Consider the following 22,259-nt stretch of genomic DNA (forward strand, 5'->3'; position numbering starts at 1 on the left):
GACACGCAGTTCACACCAGTCCTATTGTTGTTTTAATGAAACCTCAGCTCCTGGTATTTGCTCCTGGTGTTCTTCACCACTGTTTTTGAAGATGGGAATAACAGGAGCAACAGGTGAACCTACTTTAATAAGCGCTATGCGGTAGATCTAATTATCGTCGATGGGAAGCGGGGTTCATAGGAATTTCAAAAATGTAACTGATAAATATTTGAAAAAGTAACTGATAAACATTTAAAGAAAGTGGTAAATGTATGTATTAATTATTCTATGCACCATAAGTATTTAAACCCAGCAGGAATTGTCTAAGTAGGCTAATTGCTTTATAGGATAAACCATGTTATCCGCCACAATGACTTCAATTAGCAGAGAAGCTTTAACGCAAATACCATAAAGTATATACCGGTGAAATGTCAGCAAGGTATGAAATAATAGATACCGCCCAAGCATAGTTTACAGCATATTGTGCCACAAGTGTCCAACAAAAATAGTTAGTGCTGCTTTAAGAAAAAGATCTGAATAATTCTGTTGGATGAAGGCATGTGCCAGGGCCCACGGAGAAACATACCATATACCTCTCTCTCTCTACACTCTTTCCCCATGACCTTTAATCAGTCATTATGAAAACCACAAGCTGTTGGCTGTTGTTGATTTAGTTCAGTCATCACGAACCTAACTTTGTGTTCATGTGACTGAGTAGCTGTGTTCTGTTCCATAGCGTTCATAAACAGCGAATGTTATAAACAAAGCTACCGTTATAAACGAAGTACAGCGCGTTCACATGAGCACAAGTATACACCAGGAGGCTGTACTGGCGGACTATTGGACTTGATTACGTTTTGCAGTCACACTTGTTAACAACCACTTTGTTTACCACACGTCAAAGCTTCAAAATTCAAAAGAGGGGTATTTACTGATGTACTTCATATTTTAGGACAAAACGTTTTAATCTCGTCAACCTTTGTTAACCACGGACCTTGTTTCAAGCATTCTAAATTCTTAATACACATAGACTTCAAGACAAGGGAATCAGAAGTGCAAAAATGCTAACTCATTAGCTATGTCACAAAATTCCTCCATTCTGAACAACTTGCATCGTAATGGAAGCAGACACTTCCTCGGTGCGTTACCCGTGGTTAAACACCTCGGATACCTGTTGCTGTTACAGTGTAAATTATACACCACTAAAATAAAATATTGACCATGAATTCAAATTAGATAAATCCCGTGGACTCCTCCCAGGACCCAGAATTAATAGTTGGATAACTTCGGTATTGGTGAGGCGCAATGAACTTCAACTTGCGTTGAAGCAGGGAGCCATTGCTCAGTTCTTCTCTGCTAAGCTCACAGTTTCCTTTTAACTGAGCTAACTACGGTTTTACTTAGCATGGCTGAATACCTTGTGTAGTCCACTTCGCAGGGGTCTACTAGGCGATGGTAACAACTGCTTCAGATTATGATAGATGTAAACCCTGTAATGTTCCTGTTGAGCACCTCAGGCTTCGGCATTATTGTGCTCTGCTGGAATGGAAACAGTGAGCATATGAGCACCAACGTCATTGCCGGCTACATGCTAAAGCTTTTTATGGGCTGGCTAACTGGAATGTACAGTATGCCATTCTTTAAAATGATATTAATGCGTATTACATGCCAAACTGAGATTGGGGCTTGGTTAATAGCAAAAACTGAAGTTTGTAGATTTTGTATCAGTGCATTTTAGCTTGGGATGAACAGAGCCCTCTCTGTGGCTCTTTGCCGAAAAGAAGTCCCAAATCCCATAATGATTTATAATGTCAAGTAATGGCACTTCTTGAACCTTAAATAAGGCCTCAGCAAATGTAATGGTCCAGGACATTTCATCATGTAACATTGCAAAGAGCCTGCAGGCTTCTCTCACACTTAACCTCCTTATACCATTCACTCTGCGCCTCATGCAAATGTTCACCTCTGTCTCTTGTCTATGTAAACGCCAGGGATCTATGTTTAGTGGCGCGGCCATTATGAGCTGGCGCTGGAACAGAGCCCTTAGGAGAAAATGAATGGAGAAACCGGGGGAAGATGAGAGGTTTCTCGAGGTTGGAACGGCTCAAATGACAGGGTGATGGGACCTTCAAGAGCTGTCCCAGACACTTAAAGTCTGTGAGCTGTGTGGGAGGATAGAGGTCAGGCCTGCAAACTAATCAATGGTGAAAAGGTGATGTTTTTTAAAAATGGTGCAATTTGCAATTCCCTAGCATTTCATAAAAAACATAAAATATTTATTTGTACCTTCAATAATGAAGCTGCTAGGGATGGGGGATACCTTTTACTCATCTTACTGAACAAAAAGCTTAAACATATTTTAAATATCCAACTATATTTTGGATAAAGTATAACACAAATATCTGTAGTTCTTTATCTTTATCAATTTAAAGGCAATCAGAATATACATCAATAAAGGAAGGAAAGTTCAAATTGTTGTGTATATGACAATTAAGAACTTGAAATGTTTTACCGTCTGGTTATTTGCATTCACCAAAACATGACGGCTGACGGGAAAAAGAGCTAACGCTAGCTAAACTCCCTCGGAGACAGACACAGCCCTGAACGTGTGGGAGCTCCCAATGACTCAGCAGGTGTTGAAATAACATAGACGAAAACTACTTTCCAGGTGAAATACACATTTTACAACACAATGGGTCCTCTTAAAAGTTGAATGGTGGCCCTGTTGCAAAACAGGATAAGACTCCAATTAATTTTTATGGGATATGCGGTACGACATGCCCCAAATCAGGAGCGCACCAATGAAGCTTAGAATCTTTTTCCAAAAGTGTTTGATCCTCTTTTGAAAAAAAAAAAAAATGCTCATAACTGCATTGTCATTACGTTTGCATTCAAACAAAATGTGAACACAATTCAAATTTCTGTTTCGCTTCAAGGGTTTTGATGTCAATCCTCCTGATGTGGTCTGAAATAATTATAGATGTGTCCTAGTGACAAATCAAATTCAAGTACAAAACCACAATGGACCCGAGAAGGCAGAGCTTCTTCCATAGTTCAGCATTTCTTCATCATCTCTCAGTAGTCAGAAAGTCCCATTGAGCTGGTTGAAAGCAGTTTTCGGGCGTTTAAATGACAGGTTTAGAGCTGCTGGAATTACAGTTTGGTAGAAAGCTTCTGCTCCAGGAAAATTACGGCAGAAATGAACTGTTATTGTTCAAACGCCTCTCTGTTTTGGAAGGCGGCGTGTGGAGCTAGTGCTTCCGCGGGTTTACTATCCTGACGGAACGTCCCTGACGAGATAGTGGTCAACCGTATTCGTGTTCTCACGCCTGTGTGTTTATGAAAGGAGGGGAAAACTTTGAACTCTGCACAAAAACCAGTTGTTCCTCCCTCAGCTTCACAGGTGTGAGTGTGTGTGTGCAGGCTTGTCACCAGGTGCTTCTTCTTATTTCTTCAGTGCTGCTCACAAACACTAATTATCGTGGTAAACCATTCCCAGGCCAGAGCGAGGTACACATTATCATGACAGCAAGCGCCTCTGGCACTGTACCACAGAAAACAACACCAGGGAGAGAAATGTGTCCAACAGAGGTGTCAGAAACTACAAGATGTTTGATTGGGCCTTTAACAAGCTCATAATACAGCAGAGCGCCTTGTAATGTTTCCAGATAGTACATGAGCTAACTGAGGGGAAAGATGGAGGAATGACATAAAGTAACAACCCGACAAGCACCAAGGACACTAATCTTTAAATTATCCTGCGATGAATTGATTCCAATTTGTTGCTATCATAAATGAGCAAGTGAAACATACATTAAAGCCTGTTTCCCACGTACAAATTTGTCTAGAGGCCAGGGAGCATTTATCTGCAACCTTACCGTTGTATTGACTGGAGAAACTAGGGGAGCCTAACGTTAGATTCTCCATAGAAGAATCCAGGGACCGCTATGCGTGGTCCACCAACTAGCGCCGCCGCAGTGGCGAGTTGTGCTAGCCGTGTTAACTGGTGACTTACAGCCGAATGAGTCTGGTTCTTAAATGTTTGGCGTAGATAATAAAGATGGGTGTATTTATATTGATGAAAATAAAATCAAAGGCTTTTACAAGGACATGTTTCGTTCATGTTTTTAGCTGCACATATTCGGCTGAGTCACCAGTTGAACACGGACACCATTGTAAGCTAGGTGTTATGTTTACTTTGTGGTCATTAGGTGCCCTAGCAACTAACGTTATATTTCACAATACTGCAACAGTTAGTTGAATGAGTTGATGTATTTTGTAGCCCCTGGACAGTGTCTTAGCCAACTAACGTCAGCTAGCTAAGTTTGCCACTACTGTCGAAGCACCTGAGAACCACACAGGTTCTTCCCGAACGCCTAGACATCGTTGCCAAAAATATGTTACATAGAAAGTAAAGTTAAAAGTAGAGAATTATACACCTAATAGGACAGTTTGCATCCGAACGCGTGTGTATTGACGTGTTTACCTCCGGTATTTCACAAGATTTGCGTTCAAGACAACCAAAGCCAGACTTATCTCCACACTTTATTTTAGCACTGGAGAAAGGTCTGGCTGAAGCCATCATGATTCCGCTCCAAGGGGGGAAAAAAGGTCAATGTGTAGGTTAGCTCCAAGTTTGTTTCTGTTGTTTCACGTTGACTCACGAGAGTTTGGCCGCGGGTTAATTTGTGTTAATTTGAGTCACTTATGCTCGACATGCCGGGGGGAAGGGAGGGCTTACCTCCATGTAGATACGAACTTTTCATCAACCATGGCCGAAATGACTAATCCTTGTTAGTACATACGTTTTTGTACATGTTATGCAACTCCAAGACACATCCAACGCCATCATGTCTGGGTTCAAAACATCGAACAAAGGTGCTCTATGAAATGTAGGTTTTGCTGTGATTTAATTGCAAAAAATGGATAAACTAGGATGCCAAAATTGCTAGACAATGTTTATTGGTAAAAAGTCTGAATTCAGGCTTTTTTAGGTCCACAAGTGGAGAACTTTTTTTTTAGTTTTGGATCGCTCGTTGCTAGGCTCTGCTAATATTGTAAACGCTCCATCAACACTGATGTCATCTCGGCATAAATACATTTAACTGGGTCTTAGTATAGCCCCCACAGTGACATCTGTGGATTATACTAACAGCCTTTTCAAGTAATTGGGACATTTTTTTCTGGAAGGACATGTTGCTTTTCAAGAGTTTTTTTCTTCTTCACTGCTTCAAGCACGAATGTATTGGTTTGGAGGTAGAAATCTCACACGTCAAAACCAAAAAGATCTGTATGGCTAGATACCACCAGATGTAGTGTTTCTTTTTTTTTGGGTCTCTTCAGAGTCTCTGACCCTTTCATTTTTTAATTGCTTCTATTTTGATGCATCTTCATCAGATAAAAAAGTTACACAACCAAACTTCGGACATGACGAGTGTGATGCGCCGTATGACTCTATATGGGATTGCTGACCCCACCCTGATTCGGACAATGTCACAGCATGTTCACCAGTAGATCACTTCCAGTACCGTCCATCCTCTGCTAGCTCGTAGAGTTCATGCAAACGTCAAATATTTAATGACACGAACAGATTGTAATGATACCACAAACTAAATCCACATACTGTATATTGCTGGTTAGCTTCGCCTGCTCTCTCCCTCCTGACTGTTGGAAGGCATTTACTGAAACCCCAATCATGACTTGACTCAATTAAGCCCTGAACTATTACAGATAATGTGGTAATAAAATGTGGGAAAACGCAGACGGGGCAGACATAATACCTCCCACCTGACCTTTACTGAGTTACCACGGTGAACTACAGACAGCCTTTCATTTCTTGTCTGATATGTCTGTGGGTGGGTGTACATATGAGAGAGTGTATGTTAGTGAAAATGTCATACTAGCAGACGCACACATGTGCATTTTGCCAAATAACGCACTATGCTAAATGGATCTCATAAAGTCGCATGCAATTACGCATTGGTTTGGCGCCTGTCTTAACAAATCAGGGCATGGAATTTATATGAATTCACTAACAGAGCTACACACAAGTGAGAAGAAAAAAAACAAAAAGAAAGAAACAAAAACTTCCAACTACCATCTCTGCATCTCACTGTGTGGTACCTTTTCCCCTGAAAACTCATAAAGCTGCGGCTTCGTCGAAAAAAACGTGTTACATTTTCGAGCCTAGTCAGCACCTCTGCTAATGGAAGACATAAAAATTGCAACTGTTTCTGGCGGGACAGACGTAGCGGCCAATGGGATTACGAGCACAGGACGAAGAAAAAGGAGTGACGCTTCGGTTGCTGGTGAGTCATCACAGGACGACAGAAACCTGAACCGTTGTCATTAAAAGCCATTGTTGTGTCATTATTATGTTTGGACCGGAATTTATAAAGAAAACATCCCTTCAGCTTTACTAAGCTTTCTTTCTAGGCGACAGGAAGCCTGGTGACGTTTGAAACTGTAACCAAGCCTGCGTCCCCCCGCCCCCATTCTTCCTCCTCCACTCCCCACCTTTGATGAGTGTAATTGGGAGTTGGTTGCATGGAAATGAAAAGGTAAGGCAGCCTCATGATGTATAATCATCGTGTGCAATAAATACTGAGAAGGAACAGAAGGAGTGGGCTGTTACAGCAGAGTGGAGCAGTTGGAAAAGGGCAACAACGAAAAAAAGAGACAAAAGCTGTACTGAAAAATAAGTTAACGCATTTAAATGAGCAAACGGAGACCTCTGCACCTTTCTCTTTCTAATCCGCATGAATGTTAGTGTTCCTGCAACTGTTTCGTGAAGGACAGAGACAGGAGAGAGAGAGGGAGGTAGTCCGTAACATCTACTAAACTGTAGCTGGTAGGCTGCTTCAGGCTGTAACAGGATATCATAATGAGCTGACCCCCCCGCCCCCCTCCGCCCCGCTGGGAATTTCTTCCTGTCTCTGCTCTCCCTGAGACAGTCTACCTGGCCTTCATCTCATTTTCTTTACATATATGCTTGTTTTCTTTGTTCTTTTCTTATTCATTTGCACAGTAGACAACTAAGCCCAATTGATTGTGATTTGATTTGGTTACATTATGACGCTGATCACCAGATCAGCACTGCATGGAGATCATGGAGTAATAAGAAAAGCTGCTGCTTCATTGTGATCAGGAATGAATCTGTTACAAAGAACAAAAATTACGAGATCACATAAACAAACAAAATAACTAACTTTAACGCAGTAGAAGGAACGTTTTTCCATCACGACATAGTTGAAAGTTAATGTGAATTTCAAATCTGTGTGCATTTTTTTTTAACCTCTTTTAAAGAATTGTATAAAATACTGGATCAAACAACTTGTCAGGATCTGTAGTTTTTCCGGGACTGTGTAATGTTTCGTTTCCCTGACCTTCCACACGGGGCCCGACCACCCAGCAGACTTCACGACTTGTCAACATGGACAACACCCTCCCCTCCCGCTGGAGCTTTCCCTCCTCTCCTTCCTACAGTTGGGACAGAACGAGGAAACTCGAGAATATACGCTGTAGAGAAAAGAAAGGGGGGGTGTAAGTGTTCCTCTGCTTTACGAGAAGCAGGTAGGAGCTGATTGGCGCTGGGATGTGTGTGTTGTAGCCAGCAGACATGGGGAGCTTGTTTGAGGCGGGGGGTAAAGCTACCGTGGAGACAGACATGCAGGGGAAAGAGTTTCATTAGCAGAGCACTCAGCGGGGCCCTGTCACTCACTCTGCTGCTGGAGCACAACGACACACAACGGCTAAATGTGTCAACAGCACGCAACACCAAAACGCAATGCACACTGATGAGCAACAAACATAACATTATAACTAAATAGAGAAAATTAACCTACTTCTCACTTGATTTATTCCCTCAATAAACATTGTAAACATGGGTTTATGGTCTCCATCTCTAGTTTCAAGTCTTCTTCAATACAGCATGATGTTCATTTAGTAAATTATGGTCCCTTTTAGAATTAAATAGATGGTAAAGCAGGGTATGATTTAGGGTGTGGCTACCTTGTGATTGACATGTCACTACCAGAGACTTTTCCGCAGTCCCAATGTGGTCACTTCCGTTCACTGGTTTCAAAAAACCAAGATGGCCACGGCCAAAATCCAAGATAGCTACGGCCAAAATGTCAAACTCAAGGCTTCGAAACAGCAGTCCACAAACAAACGGATGACGTCACGACGACTACTTCCGTTTCTAATATCGGTGCTCCATTTAATACAACTTGGGTCTCATTTTTATATTTTTCACCATCAGGTTTTATGTGCTTTGATAACTCTGAACTCATCAAGTTCATTGTATGTATCCGGGAACATGGCGACATCGCTATAACAAAGTCCCATTGGGCAAGTAAAACTAGCAGTCAGACAGGCCAACAGTTTTAACAACCGAGATGAAAAACAGATTTGATTCGTGCAATGCTTTGAATCCCATTTAAATATCTGCCCTGGCCGATGTTATGGCAAAGTCAACTTATCCCAACAAAGAGTTACTTTCCAGCATTAACTGAGCTTCACTTCCAATGCTGTTGTACTTGGGAGCAAAAACCCGCTCCCAGCTCACCGATGCCAATCGCATCCCCTGCTCTTCTTGTAGGGGGGTAATAAAATCCCAAATGTGATTATACACCAGCGGATCGCCGAAGTCGTGAGAACCGTGGTATCCCAGTCGTGTCGGTCTCTGCCTATCAAATCCAATTAAGTAGCTGCGAGGGAGCCCTCGCTGTCGAACAGGCCCGGGGGCCCGGCGTCTTGGACCACACGACTGCTCTCCTCATTGTGCCGACCGCTGCACCGCTCGGAGAGCTCACTGCAGCGAAGCCATGGGAACTGAGGGGAAATGTGGAAATCGATCCAGAACTGTGGTCGTGAATTTCATTTTTGGCCATTTGCTGATTTGCTGCTTACACTGGGAACGAATGCTACTGGAGGAAAAGCTGTTTGACCCAAGGCGATGCTGCAGATGCTTCCAAACGAAGGACAAATCTACGAGCCGTGATCCAATGCAGTTTGGCACTGGGACGGGGCAAGTTATCCTCGCCCTGTCACATCCATTTTTCTTTTTTATAAAGCCGAACTGATGCTATTTAATCTCTCAATCCACCCATTTCACTGACGACGATGCTCACTGAGGAGATGTCATGTGTAAAGTCACCGTGTTTGGGTCTGTGGTCGGAGCAAACAGCGCCACTCTCCTCAGCAGCGCAGAGAGGAGGGGAAGCCTGCCTGTCAGCACAGCATCTGGTTCCTGTTTGCAGTTTCTTTTTTTAAAAGCTGTTGCCATGTGCCACTCAGCTCGCTCATGGTTTCCCCACCACCACCGCCGCTTTGCCATTTGCCTGCACAAACACGCACACTGGTTGACGCGGGTTTTGCTCAAGGACACTACAGTAGCAGCAAACAGCGCAGCGGAGTGCGGTTTCCTCCGTTCTGCTGCTGCCAAAACTAACACACATTCTTTACCTCCTGCGACAATGTGCTCTTCACTTAATTCAGATGAGATTAGATGAAACTTTAACGACTCTTGTGGTGAAGCTGGATCGCTGCAGCTGCCACGTAATTGGACGCAAAACAAAAGATGTAAACAAAAGACCAGGCCGTATTAGCCACATAATCCTTTTGAATGCAGCGAATGTGGATTTTTGTTTTCTTTACAGGACAGTTAAATGCAAAAAGCACCAGAGGGGGAAATCAGAGGAATAGCCGACATAGTGTTTTCTAATTCATGGAGATGACATCACACGGCCTTGGTCACGAAAACAGGGAAATGGACGATGAAAAATTCCTGGACGCTGCTGTGAGAACGGAAAAGTCTTGCCAGCAGCGGATATGTCTCTCACACACACACACTAATCCACTGGATGGGGCACACTGTGTCTCTCTCACCCACACACACACATACACAGCAGACCTACTCTGTGAATGACTAAGTGTCCAAACTGCTAAAGAAAACACACATATACTCACTATTCTGACGTTACGCAAGTACAACAAAGGGACTGGAAGTTTGGGAGGTAAATCATTCTGACCTGAGCTGATGTTTGGACATTTTCATATGTGTGTATATGTGTTTTTACACATGCTTTTATATGTTTTAACCTTATTGTATATTTGATGATTCATAAAATACGGTACTCTGATGAAATAACTAAGACTCACCTGTTGAAACCCAAGGGAACGTCACATTGACGCTCTTTCATACACACTTAGGAAACACATATGATCTATGAGACTCCTGCTGTATTCACAAACCTGACATCACGTGACTCCTGTGTCTCTGAGGCTGCCAGACTGGGCTCGACTTTTAAATGCAGCGTTTTATTTTTAATAGGGGCAGATTCTCCTTGCAAACACCATATTAAAAGCAGAGACAGTTAAATGGGCCTCATGTTGTTTTTTTCCACTGTGCCAGACAGAGGCTCTAACACGGCACCAGACTGTTAGTCAGTTTATGAACTTATTAACGAGTACATCAGCGATATACAATGTCTATAAGCCTGCCTCGCGTGTGTTATTTATATATATATATTTTATATATATGTTCATCTTCTTTCCCCTGTAAATAACAGCTGAATGTTTATGTGTTCTCTTGTTCAGCTTGGTGTCCTTGTTTTCAGCTTGTTTTCTATTTCTGTGTAGATTGAGAGTCAAATTCCTGGTATGTGTGCTCGTACCCGGCAAAATAAAGCAGATACTGATGGTGTCAATCCCTCAGTGTGGCACAGAGAGGCAGGGACTGATACCAAACAGGATGTGGGTTTGATTATTCATTTTGTCAGATGGGGCACATGCTAGATGACTGCTTAGCAAGGAGACAGATAAAGCACTGAGCTCCCCCTTAAACCACAACTCATCGTTTTTTACATTTCTGTTGCTGTACCGATCAAACAAACAAGAGGCAATGTGTTAAATCAAAAACACTTTTAATTTTCCTTACAAATATTAAGACATCTATCATCCTCACACAACTTGCATGAACGAGAAGTTCATGCATACGGCCTTTTCAAAATAAACTTCCATCTTCACAGGTATCTACTCGGTTAGGTTTAGGCAAGACAACTATTTAGTTAGGTTGCGGAAATGTATACTTCCTCGTTCGACGACGTGGATAGCACACGAAATAATTGCGAGATAGCTACAAATTACGGCTGATTACTTTTACGTAGGTTTTGCTGCGAATGCTGGATGACCTCAACAACAATTCTTTTTTTTTTTTAAATGCTGGAATACATTATATATAAACACATTAATATATATATAAAAGGACAAACAGTCCAGTTGTCTCTGCTAAAGCTAGCCCAGGTCCCATCAAAGCCAGCCCGTACCAGGCCAGGCCTCCTGTCATCTCAATGGGACAGGAGTTAAGGCAGTGCTTCCTGTCAGACTGCGTGGCTCTCAGGTTCCACCTCTGGTCTAAATTATGCCTGTCTGTCCCAGACTGCCACACTAACCCTCCCCACACCACTAGCATCCCCGTGCCCACCCCCCCCGCCCCTGTCACTACTCCCCCTGCGCGCGGCTAGGAAGAGTACCAGATACCCTGCTGAAGTACTGGGACACTACTGACAATTCACCTCAGTGGAGGTAAAATTACAGGGTTAAAAAATAGGCTTAAAGTATCGGCTTGGGCTTTTCTTAGTCTATCCTAATACAATACTCACACAAAAGAAAGACATTTCAACTAAAATGAGAATGTAACTTTGGAAAATACCCACTTGATTTGGCAAACCCAGACTGCTAAAGCAACATATTAGTGTCCGTTACACTTTAGATAGGAATTCTTTCAATGCACTTATGGCATGTGAGTATTGTATGGCAAGAAACTTTTGGGAAATGTTATTTTGTCGAGAGTTGGATAAGAAGATTAATACCACTGTCATATTTTCCCATTCAATATGAAGCTACAATTAACAAACGCATAGCTTAGCTTAGCACAAAGACTGAAACACAGTGAGACAGCTAACCAGTAAGCATGAAAGATTCTGAACAATCTTTTTTTTTTTTGCTAATGTTGTCCAAGCCTCCATCATGGAGTGTTTAATATAAGCTTTAGTTAGCATTTACTGCTAACTGTTTGAAAATATTTGGTGCAAAACCTCCAGAGAGGGTACACAATGTGTATTTTATAACAAGATATAGATAAGTAATGCTTTCGTAATAATATTCCACAATTTGAAACACACAATTAGTACACTGCAAAAAAGAATCTCCTCAGTCAAAAGAGTTAGTTTGTTACTTCCATCCCCCTTCTGACTGTGACTGCAGACTGCAGAGGTCTGCCCAGTGTCCAGTGGGGGAGACAGCCGTAATCTACTTCTCACTCTTAATGCTCCACATATGAGGGACGCCACCACGGGCTCCACCACACAGGACGCTCCTGAGCTGGGCCGGGCTGAGCTGGGCTGGGTTAGGCACAGTGCGGCGTTACCGGGCTTGATAGGAGAGGAGAGTGACATAGGTAATGCAGTAAAAGCATTTTCCTGTACGCCCCACGGGGGAGTGGAGTCAGAGGACCAAAGGGGTGGAAGGAGAGGATTATCACAAAGATCTTTTGAGAGAGGAGGGGGGGGTAATGTTAAAAAAGGTTAGAGTGGTCACATAACCTCCCACACTGACAAAAAAAAAGAAGAGAGCAAATGAAAGCCAGAGCTCTGGCTTCCAGCTCGCAGGTTATGGAATTATAAGAAGTGGCCTCGAAGATCTAATGTTTAATTCAGCATGTCTCAGGGCAAATCAAAGGACAGATGAAATGACATTAACGTGGAGGAGTTGAGAACATAGATAACAAAGCGTGATGGATGTCTTATCCTGAAACTCCAAATGGGTTTCAAACGTCCTTTTGTGGCTCGATCTTATGAATGTGGTTTTAAAAGATGGGCTTCGTTTGGACCCCGGGGGGCAGAGGGGGGGCCCCCTGTTAGATATGATCTTCGGTGGGGCCGGTTTTCGTGCACGGGGTGATCTTTAACAACAATGGCTCATCTGAGAGGGACCGTAAACATGTGCCTGGGACCTTGACCCCGGCAGTAAACAGTCTTTCCAGCTGATGATGAATAGCAGAGGCCGGGGCAGGGGAGCCGAGGTAAGGCCCGTTGTTCTCCCTCGTACCCCAACACGACGAGAACAGACTCATTCTAAAAGAGCTGAATATTGTATTTATTCTCTAATAGAATGTCTTTGAGGCTCTGCTAGCTACAGGGAACCTCCTGATCCTTAGCTCAGCGAGGACAGGGGAAGCCCCCTGTTTGTTTTGCTTGACCTCTTCAAAGGCGATCCCCCGGAGACAAGCCCACGTCGCAACATATTTATGCTCGGAACTTCCCCCTTTTGTCCGAAGAGGTAAAAGTTAAGAGGAGTTTTTTTACATTTACCGACTTTTCATTTTATCGTGAAGTCATCCAGCTAGTGTGGCGCCCATGTTAGGTCTACGGATCTTGTTTTCAAATTTTTGGGGTGTGACGGGTGCGCGGTCAGATCCTCGTATTTAGATCGTGTGTGAAAACTGTCTTCGGCACTCGGAGCGGTTCCCCCGCTGAGAGCCTCACACACTGAGGTTAGGATGAGGTCACTTAACACTAAAAACCACCGGCTGCACCAAACCTGTATAGAAAAAACACCACAGAGTAAAGAAACGTGTCTTGCCAGACCGGTTTCCCTCTGGATGCCAGTTTGACTCTTTAGGTAGCTGCACAAAAGACATAAAAAGGCCAGATAAGCAGAGGCACTGCTGTTTATCTCTCCACGCTCCAGTTTCCAAACAGGACGCAGACTCGGAAGAGCACAGAGAGGCCTGGGGCAGGTCTGGGATCAACTGATGGACCAGGGACCTGTCTGGGGCGACAAGGCTCTTTGCTCAGTAAGACATCCGATTCATAAATATTCTGTGAAGGCGGTCCAGCAATATCTAAACACTGCTGAAAATATTGACTACCTGTGCCAGAATATTCTAGATGGTACAGTAGATGAGCTTGAGGAGCAGACTTTAGACGTTCACGGTAAATGCAATCCAAGTGAAATTCCTTAGTATGAAAATACAACAATACTCCATGAGTTATGTGAAAGAATATTGTAAATACGCATCATTTCCTGTGAATCCTTTGAATCCAGCGCCGTAACGGCGGACCCCGCCACCGTGAGAACTATTATACAGAGAGGTAATTAAAGAAAGTAAATACATTCATCATTAACTATTGTATAGACTATAAATTGATTTAAAAGCAAAGTTTGATTTTGGGACAATCTCAAGTATTATAACTCGCTATTATGACTAAACTAGTGATTATGAGTTATGAGGGTGAATAGTTGAATTAAACCTGACTTGAAATTGACAAACCTATTCAATTAAGTTAATAATACAAGTTGGAGAGACTTTTGTGGTTGTTTTATGTCCAAATTATATAAATTGGTATTTTTACAGTGTATCAATTGCCATAAAAAGTAATTTGGCCAATGTCCATCACGTCAGTGTATCTGTACTTTCACAGAAAATAATCATCTAAAGAGGTTTACATTTTCGCCAACAGTGACTTTAAAAAAACAAGTAGAATGGAGTTTTTCTAATCAGGCCTTGACACCGACTCTGGTCTAATCGGGTGTGTGCACATGCCCGTATGTGAGTGTGCTTTGGGGGGAAGCAGATGAGGACGTGACGGGGGAGGCGCTGACCCCTAAGTGTCTCTGTGCTGCGGGGGGTTGTGGGTTAAGGGCCTCATGTGCTGGATCACTGGCTAACAAGTATCCGGTCGTTTCCCGGGGGGGGGGGGGGCGCGGCTGTTCTGGATAGACAGAGGTGGTGCTGATGTCGGCGTCTGTTGCTCAGTGATCTCCCACTGACATGCACAAACAGTCCCCGACTTTTCACATTCTAAATTCACCGATTCAAAACCCGGCTATTGTACATTCTGCTACGTCGATTGTCTCACTCAGCACCACATTATTAACTAGCCTGTTAATATGCACATCCCCAAAAAACACGGCAGCTCCTAAATGTCATATTTTGCATTGAACGCGTGGACGTCATGTCTATTAGCAAGTGCTCAGACGCAAACATACAGATAAATTCATGTTGTCAGGCGGAGAGGATTTTTAGCCCTCCACTTGCTTTTATCACTCAGACTCCTTTGGCGGCGTGAAGTGGTGGGTCTCCTCTGTCAAAACACACGCCCGGGCGTTTTTTATGGATACACAGTCGGCCCACGGTATTTAGTCTGTTAGAGTCTTGTAATCACATTTATCAGGGGGAGCTACGGGAGATTTGCTTCTCTCCGTGCGACAGCTAAAAGTTATCCATTTCCTTGAGGATAAAGTTTGGATGAGCCGTTTCTCTCTAAAGCTGAAAGCTAAATGCTAACACGAGGCAACGGAGTGGAGTTGTGTTTAGGAGACTGTCCTCTAACCAGAAAACCAGGGGTCAACCCTGTGTGACAGCGAGCATCCACCTGGCTGTCATTAATGTCAATGGGAAACCGTGGAGGTAAGAAACAGAGTACAGTAAAATCCATTGCATTCAGCATCCAGCATTGCATTGTGGGAGAATAACACCAACAAAAAAAAGTAAAACACATTCTGAAATACTTTATTTTGTCACTTTTCCACATTACATACCTGCTTAGAATCAGTATGGAGTTGGTATACAGCTAAAATCCTGGAATATAACTTTGTGTATCGGTATTTAATTAGACCGCCGACCGTATGTTATCTTAGACCACTTCCTAAACTCTGATAGTGGTTCAACTTCGCTCGCACAGAGCCGTTGTCAGAGAGACGTCTCTGCTTTCAGCCCGGTAATCCCAGAGATCTACACCACACAATGAGCACGCATAACAGAGCCAGCCAGTTAGCGTCGGAAGCTCAAGGCTCACATCTCTGTTAGGTAGAGGAGGCTGGCCCACTGCCAAGCAAGGTGGCTTTATGGGAACCACTGTGATCGGTCCTCAGCGTGCACGCAACATTAGGGAGGTCACTACGCCCCTGGGCGGCTTTCCTGTAGTTACAGATTCAGGTTTATAATATATTTAATAAATATATAAAGATCTCCATTTCGATCTCTTTGGCGGCACCTATGGCGACAAGCGGTAATTGCAGGTTTGTTTTAGTAGACCCGTTGTTCGCTCCAACGTAAAGCGCAAACTCCAGTGTGTCTGGCTAACTAGCATAGCATCATTTCATACTACTTTGTTTTATTGGGGGTTTTTTTGTGGGAAATTCTACCACTCACTTACAGTACATTATCCTATTCATGTCATCCACGAGTGGATGAGTGGTTGGAGGGACCATCTGCCTCTCAGGGCAGCCAGAGGGGCGGTTGACATTGTTATACCATCTGTCCTTCAGGGGCCCCCGTGGCCCCCAGCTGACGGATAGAGGTCTACTGAGAGCCCTTGGCTGCACAAGGAGGAGGAGGACACCACGTCGTCCATGAAGCTCCTGAGAAAAAGTAGACCTGCACCTGACAGTTCTGTGACGGCTCATCACCGAGGCCTAAAGCTCTGTGTGTGTGTGTGTGTGTGTGTGTGTGTGTGTGCGTGCGCAAATGAGCCACTCTGTTTGCACTTTCTTGCTGGACTTTGCTGAAAACTCTCAAACCTTTTTTTGTTTTTTGTGCTATTTACACAAGGTGACATTAAGTTTTATGAAGCCCCGTCCGTCCCGTAAACATTCCCAACATTATTATTTTTCTTCTGGGGCAGATTTATATCTAAATGTTAACAACACACATGGGTAAATGTTTAGATGGGGGGGGTATACGAGGACATCCACTGGAGCCGCAGCTTCATCCAGTGGAAGGAAATGAATTGGCTAAATATTTAGATTGCGTCTTATCCCAGCAGATGTCTGTCACCACAGAGGATGATTTGTCTCGGCAGTAGTGCCGATTCGTCAATTAAAAATCCTTCATTTTTTGTTGTCTTCTGGAAGTTGTGTTTATTTTCTGGAATGTCTGTATTTGTTTGTGGTCGGGAACCGGTAAACAGCCTTCAAGTGTTGGTGGTATGATTTAGTAACCAGGGCTGCTTCTGTCCCGCGAAGAAGCTTTAGCCGATAGACTGACCCATGCATTGTTTCAGCGCTGCATCATATATTTATATTTTAAGAGGGAACTGGTGAGGACTTGGAGGGGAAGGGAACCTATGCGGGCCTGTTGCTACCCTGGGAGGTGTGCCACCATTAATGCGCTCAGGTGTTAACAGGTTCCACGTGTGTTTACACTTCGTATATATTGTTCCACCACAGCGGGTACGAGGCCTTTTCCCGGGCCTGTGAGGGTTGCAGGGGTGGGGGGGGCGCACAGGCAGCACCTCGCAGATTCAAATCCCTTCGAGTCCATTTTCACCATGCTGCAGGAACGTCACCCATGTAAAGGCGGACAAAAAAAAGAAAGAAATCAACTCCAAGACCAAAGAAGCTCTGGCAAACCGTGGCGGGGGTCGGCTTGAAGTCGCTTCAAAACAAATTGGGGCCCTTTTGACGGAGGCCGGTGAGCCGCCTCGTTAAAATCTGCATGTGAATGCAAACAGCTTGACCGCCTAGTGCTGCGCAAAATGGCCAGATTGCTAATGACCGCGCCGCCGCAACAAAGACCGCTGGGTATCGGCGGGACGGGAGGAGGCCTGGCTATAGCAGCGCACTCCGGTGTGTGTGTGTGTGTGTGTGGTGGGCCAGGTGGTGTGTGCGTGTAATTGAAGCACAAAAGCAGCCACTCAAAGGAAAAAGACAAGTGTGCCCCCCCCCCCGTGTTTTACGCAGAACTGACGCCTCCTCTCGCAGAGGTCCAAACTAACTTTTTTATGCTCGTGCGCGGCGATTTCCACGTCGCCTCCCGACACCCACGGGGTGAGCCGGCAAAAGTAGAATCAGGCTAAAGAAAACAGCAGTCACATTAGGCAGGCCAGGCGCAGGACATTGTTGATATTACAAGGGTAATAGTCCCGGGGGAGGCCCCGAGCGCGGGCCGAGCCTCGCTAATGCAAGCTGCCGCTAAGTGGTTAGCAGCTAATAGTGTTTTCCTGTCCTCCTAATGGAAAGACACGAGGGTCACCGCTCAGCACAGAGAGACAGAGACGCACACACACACACACTTCACCGACTCAACTTTAGACCACTTACAGGATGTCTTACCCACCGGTAGCTCCGGGTGTGAAATTTTCGCCGTTCCGCTTGTTGCATACACACATTTAGCAAGAATTCAGCCAGAAAGTAACTCGTCCCCCATAATGGTTCCTGTAAATCCTTCAACAGTCGTTGTATAAAGGGTCAATTCACTGAAATAATCACTTGAATTAGTAGCCATTTGCTCTGGATAATCCACTTTCTGCCCAACACGCAGCCCGCTGTGAAGACCGTTTCTGTGGATAATCCAACATCGTAGAGGTTGCGCTGATGTCTCAAAAACCCAAACTATCTAACTAAGTGCATGGCCAGATACCACTTTGAGATTTGTCTAAACCAGCCTTTTAAACACAGAACTGGGTAAAGGATCAGGCTGGTGTTTGTCAACAATCCCAAGAGAAGGACATAACCAACAACACGTCAGTCCATCTGACTTCTCCTTTTCACTTCTGTACCATTTCACCAACCATTGAAGAGAACTTGAGATGCACGTCACAAATAAACAGCCGGGCGCTGTCGTTTTTAAGCAAACGCCACTCAAACAGAAGATAGTGCATTTCTCTGGGACTATTTTCCACTGCGGATTAACACTGGTGTTTCTGAGTGTGTATGTGGGATTGAGTCAAAATAAATGTTTGTGCATTGTCATTAATAGTTTTAGGACACCAATGGAGCTCCATGGCACAGAAAAAAAGGGTTTTTTGTTGTTTTTCCTGTCTTTTCAGTTATTTGACAAGATGAATAAAGACCATCAACCATACGTTTGAAAATAAGAGCCAAGTAATATTTAAAATCCCTCCTCACTGACACACTAACACAGGAGGGACAGTGTTTCTCACTGACGTCCAGGAAAGCAGACTCTGGGAGGCATTAGAGTGAGGATAAAATAAATAGCACCACCACTACTTCCAGGATAAATCCAACCAGTGAGGGGGGGGTGTAACGTGACCTCTGGAGAGGGTTCAAGAACAACTGACAATGTAGCAGCTCTACTGTAAAACAAGTCCGCACTGTCAGGTCTAATACACACACACACACACACACACCTTTGTATCCCTGATTTTAACAAAATGTAACACTGTGTGCCAAACTGTTATGACAGCAGCAGAGTAATTTCCCCCCCCCCCCCGTCGTTAAATGTTATGTGAAAAACACAAGAATGAATCGTGAAATAAATAAAAAATCATTTTAATGGAAGTTTTTTTTCTTTCACACTCACATTCAAGCTTATAGTCTGATCACAGAGAGAGATGTTGGACATTCACCCAGAACAAGACACACACCGGTCAGTTTCATCAGACAAAAAAAAAAAAAAAATTATATATATATAATTTTTTTTTTTTTTTTTCTTTTTCAAATCTTTACAATAAGCTTGAATCGTGAAAACGTACACAGGAGGAGTGTGCGCACCAACAGTCAAACACTTTTTTGTACCCTGGCGTCAGTGTAAAATTTGTGTTTTAAGCAACAACTTGTTTTGTTTTTTTACAAATGTGCAAATAAGACAGATTTGGAATCCTTCAGCGCTCAGTGTGAAAGTCCAGGATCCTCCGGAGCAGTGACGGAGCTCTCGCTCCACCTCAGTTCTGCCCGTCTCCACTTTTAAATACAGCTCCTTGTTGCTCTGCCTTTCATTTTTTCAAGTAAAGTGCTCCTCTAGCAAAAAAAATAAAAAATAAACACGGCATGAGATCAGTCTCGTATTTTCTTTCCGCCACTGGTTGAAAAGAACCAGCAACCCAAAAGTCCAATGGAAAAAACAAAAACATGGGAATGTCTTTTAAACAGAAGCAGAAGCCGACAGCGAAGAGGCGGTCCTGACAGTCACGTAGCTCCTGGCGGGAGTCATACAAACTCCAGCTTGCCGTGGCCGCTGTACATCCCCCAGTGCACCAGGGACAGGATCTTGTCGTTGCCCAGGTCGGCCTGCCTCATCTTGTCGCAGGTCAGGCAGCAGTTCTCGTGGCCCGTGACGGGCACCATGCACTCCAGGTCCAGCTTGGCCACGTGGCCCTTCTTGGTGTGGTGGCCGTGGAAGCTGTAGTGGAGCCGCGACAGCATCTGCTGCCGCTGGTCCTGCAGCCGCTTGTTCTCGCTGCGCAGCATCCGCAGCGCCAGCATGATCAGCAGCACCAGGATGAGGCCGCCGGCGATCGGGACAGCGATCACCGCCGCCCGGAACCAGACCTCCTTGGCCGAGGCCAGCTCCTGGACCCGGGTCACCAGGTTCCTGTTGCCGCCGTCGGGCTGGTACCGGCTGTGATCTGTGCACACACACACACAGAGACACACATAGGATCTGTTTTAACTGCACGCTCGCATAACCACCGAGAGAGAAAATAAGACACTCAGACGGGAGCGATGATGTGAGAAAGGGCCGCAAATGAGTCACCCGGCCCCGACTGAGAGCCAGGAATTAATTTGAGCTAATAAACCACAGCGCGCTCCGGTCAGGGGTCACGACAGACCGATCCCACAGGACGGCCTCCTCTCTGTCTCTCTGTGCACCTTTTCATTACTTCTGGCCAACATGCAAGGGCTGTCTGGGAATATCCTTTCTGAGATGCACATTCCTACTCAGTGGGAAGATGACATGATGCACACACACTAATAAAAAAAAAAAAAAAAAAAAAAAAAAAACGAATACATCTGATCTCTTTCCAAGTGCTTATTAAGGTAAACTGGCTGCTCCCTGGCTTCCCAGGCGGAGAGCTGGAGCCTATTAAAAGTCAAATTGAAGTTCTGTAAAGCTGGGAAGTAGAGGGGAAAAGAAGAAGAAGTAGAAGGAGGGGGCAAGGGTGGCCTGCATGTCCATAAACAGCAGAGTGTTTGAAGAACCCTAAGGCTCAATGTATTGCTTCTGGAACAGGAAAGAGGGAAATATTGAATATTTGCTGAGGAGGAATCGTAAAAATCCCCCCGCAGAGTGTAATCATTTTTAAAAAGCTAAAGAGGATTTCAGTTTGAGTGAGAAACACAAACAAACAGCCCGTCAGCGGTGCGTCTTCTTTACCTGTCGAGTCCCTGGTGTGCGCCAGGTCGTGCAGGCCTCTGTAGTTGCACATGTCGTCGTGACAACACTCCAGTGCAGAGGCCCCGGCGAGGACGTCGGCGGCCCCGGAGCTGCTCCCGCAGATGTCCGCCGCGTTGGCGACGGGGTCTAAACACCCGTGGGTGAGGGGGGAGTTTCCGTTGAGCGGGTCCAGGACCTTGGTGAAGCAGGCGTTCAGCTCAGACTTGCACATGTAGCCGGTGGCCACGCAGTGCGGCGCGTCGCAGTAGCACCGTATTTCTCCTGGAAACACAAGACTAGGCAGAGTTAGGGAAACATGTTTAGCTTTAAAACAATACTTTATGTCATGAACCTTCAGCTCCAGGTTGGTGCGTTTGTCAGGACTCTTTAGGGTTCATCAAGATCACGGTGTTAATATTCCTAACTTTTAGTACAGTTATGTCAGCTTGTATAAAAGCATATCCTACAACAACAAAACTGCTTTACTGGTGTTTTAGGAGTTTAATCCTATCAAATGCAGCCTGTGGTCTGCTCTGCTTTTATTTTGAAAGTGTCTGCTATGTCCTGCCATAAAAACAGCCGGGTACCTTTAAAGACCCCATGGGAATATTCCACTTTTGCATCAATTCAGCAAGTATGCCTTCATTTAAGAGCTTCTCCAAGCAAAATGGTCCCTTTTTTTTGGACCGTATTATAAAACAGGAACCGTGTAGCTTATAATTAGCGGTTTGTTTTGCCAAAGTCAATTTCTTTCAACCCAAATGGAAACTTGTAAAGCGGAAGGGGAGGAGGGGGGGCCGGGAGTCTCCCTCCTCCCCATTCGCACGCAAAGCTTTACTTGTGGTCATGACTGCCTGGGGGGGGGGGGGGGGGGGTGCACACCGAGGTCCCATCTAAAGAGCTTCCAGCAACCTTATCATTACGGCGGCCTGCTCACTCATTACTTCCCGTGGCTTCTCTGTTTTTCAGAGGAGACATCTCCAAACATAAGTGTAGGCCCCAACACAACAAAAACATGACTTCAGATGTATTTAGAGAACTTCTATTTATGACCCCTTGCTGTCTTCGTGCTGTGTAGACCTTTAATACATACAGTGGGATGTCTATAGTCTGCATTGGGGACAGTGACTATGTTGCATTATAACAAATGGGGGGG

General features: G+C 44.5%; 1 protein-coding gene across 1 annotated transcript in view; it reads right to left on the reverse strand.

Moving 5' to 3' along the window:
* Positions 1 to 19,273: 19,273 nt before the first annotated feature.
* Positions 19,274 to 22,259, reverse strand: part of bambia (BMP and activin membrane-bound inhibitor (Xenopus laevis) homolog a) — an 8,918-nt gene continuing 5,932 nt past the window's right edge. The window contains exons 2-3 of the mRNA XM_031872397.1: positions 21,104 to 21,385; positions 19,274 to 20,354 (exon numbers count right to left, since the gene is read on the reverse strand). Of these exons, the coding sequence (XP_031728257.1) occupies positions 19,936 to 20,354; positions 21,104 to 21,385 (701 nt within the window). The 3' untranslated portion in view covers positions 19,274 to 19,935. The remainder of the gene's footprint in view (positions 20,355 to 21,103; positions 21,386 to 22,259) is intronic.

The sequence above is a fragment of the Anarrhichthys ocellatus genome, unplaced genomic scaffold (genome assembly GCF_004355925.1).
Source record: "Anarrhichthys ocellatus isolate YVR2014 unplaced genomic scaffold, GSC_Weel_1.0 scaffold63, whole genome shotgun sequence".
In the NCBI taxonomy this organism is placed as follows: domain Eukaryota; kingdom Metazoa; phylum Chordata; class Actinopteri; order Perciformes; family Anarhichadidae; genus Anarrhichthys; species Anarrhichthys ocellatus.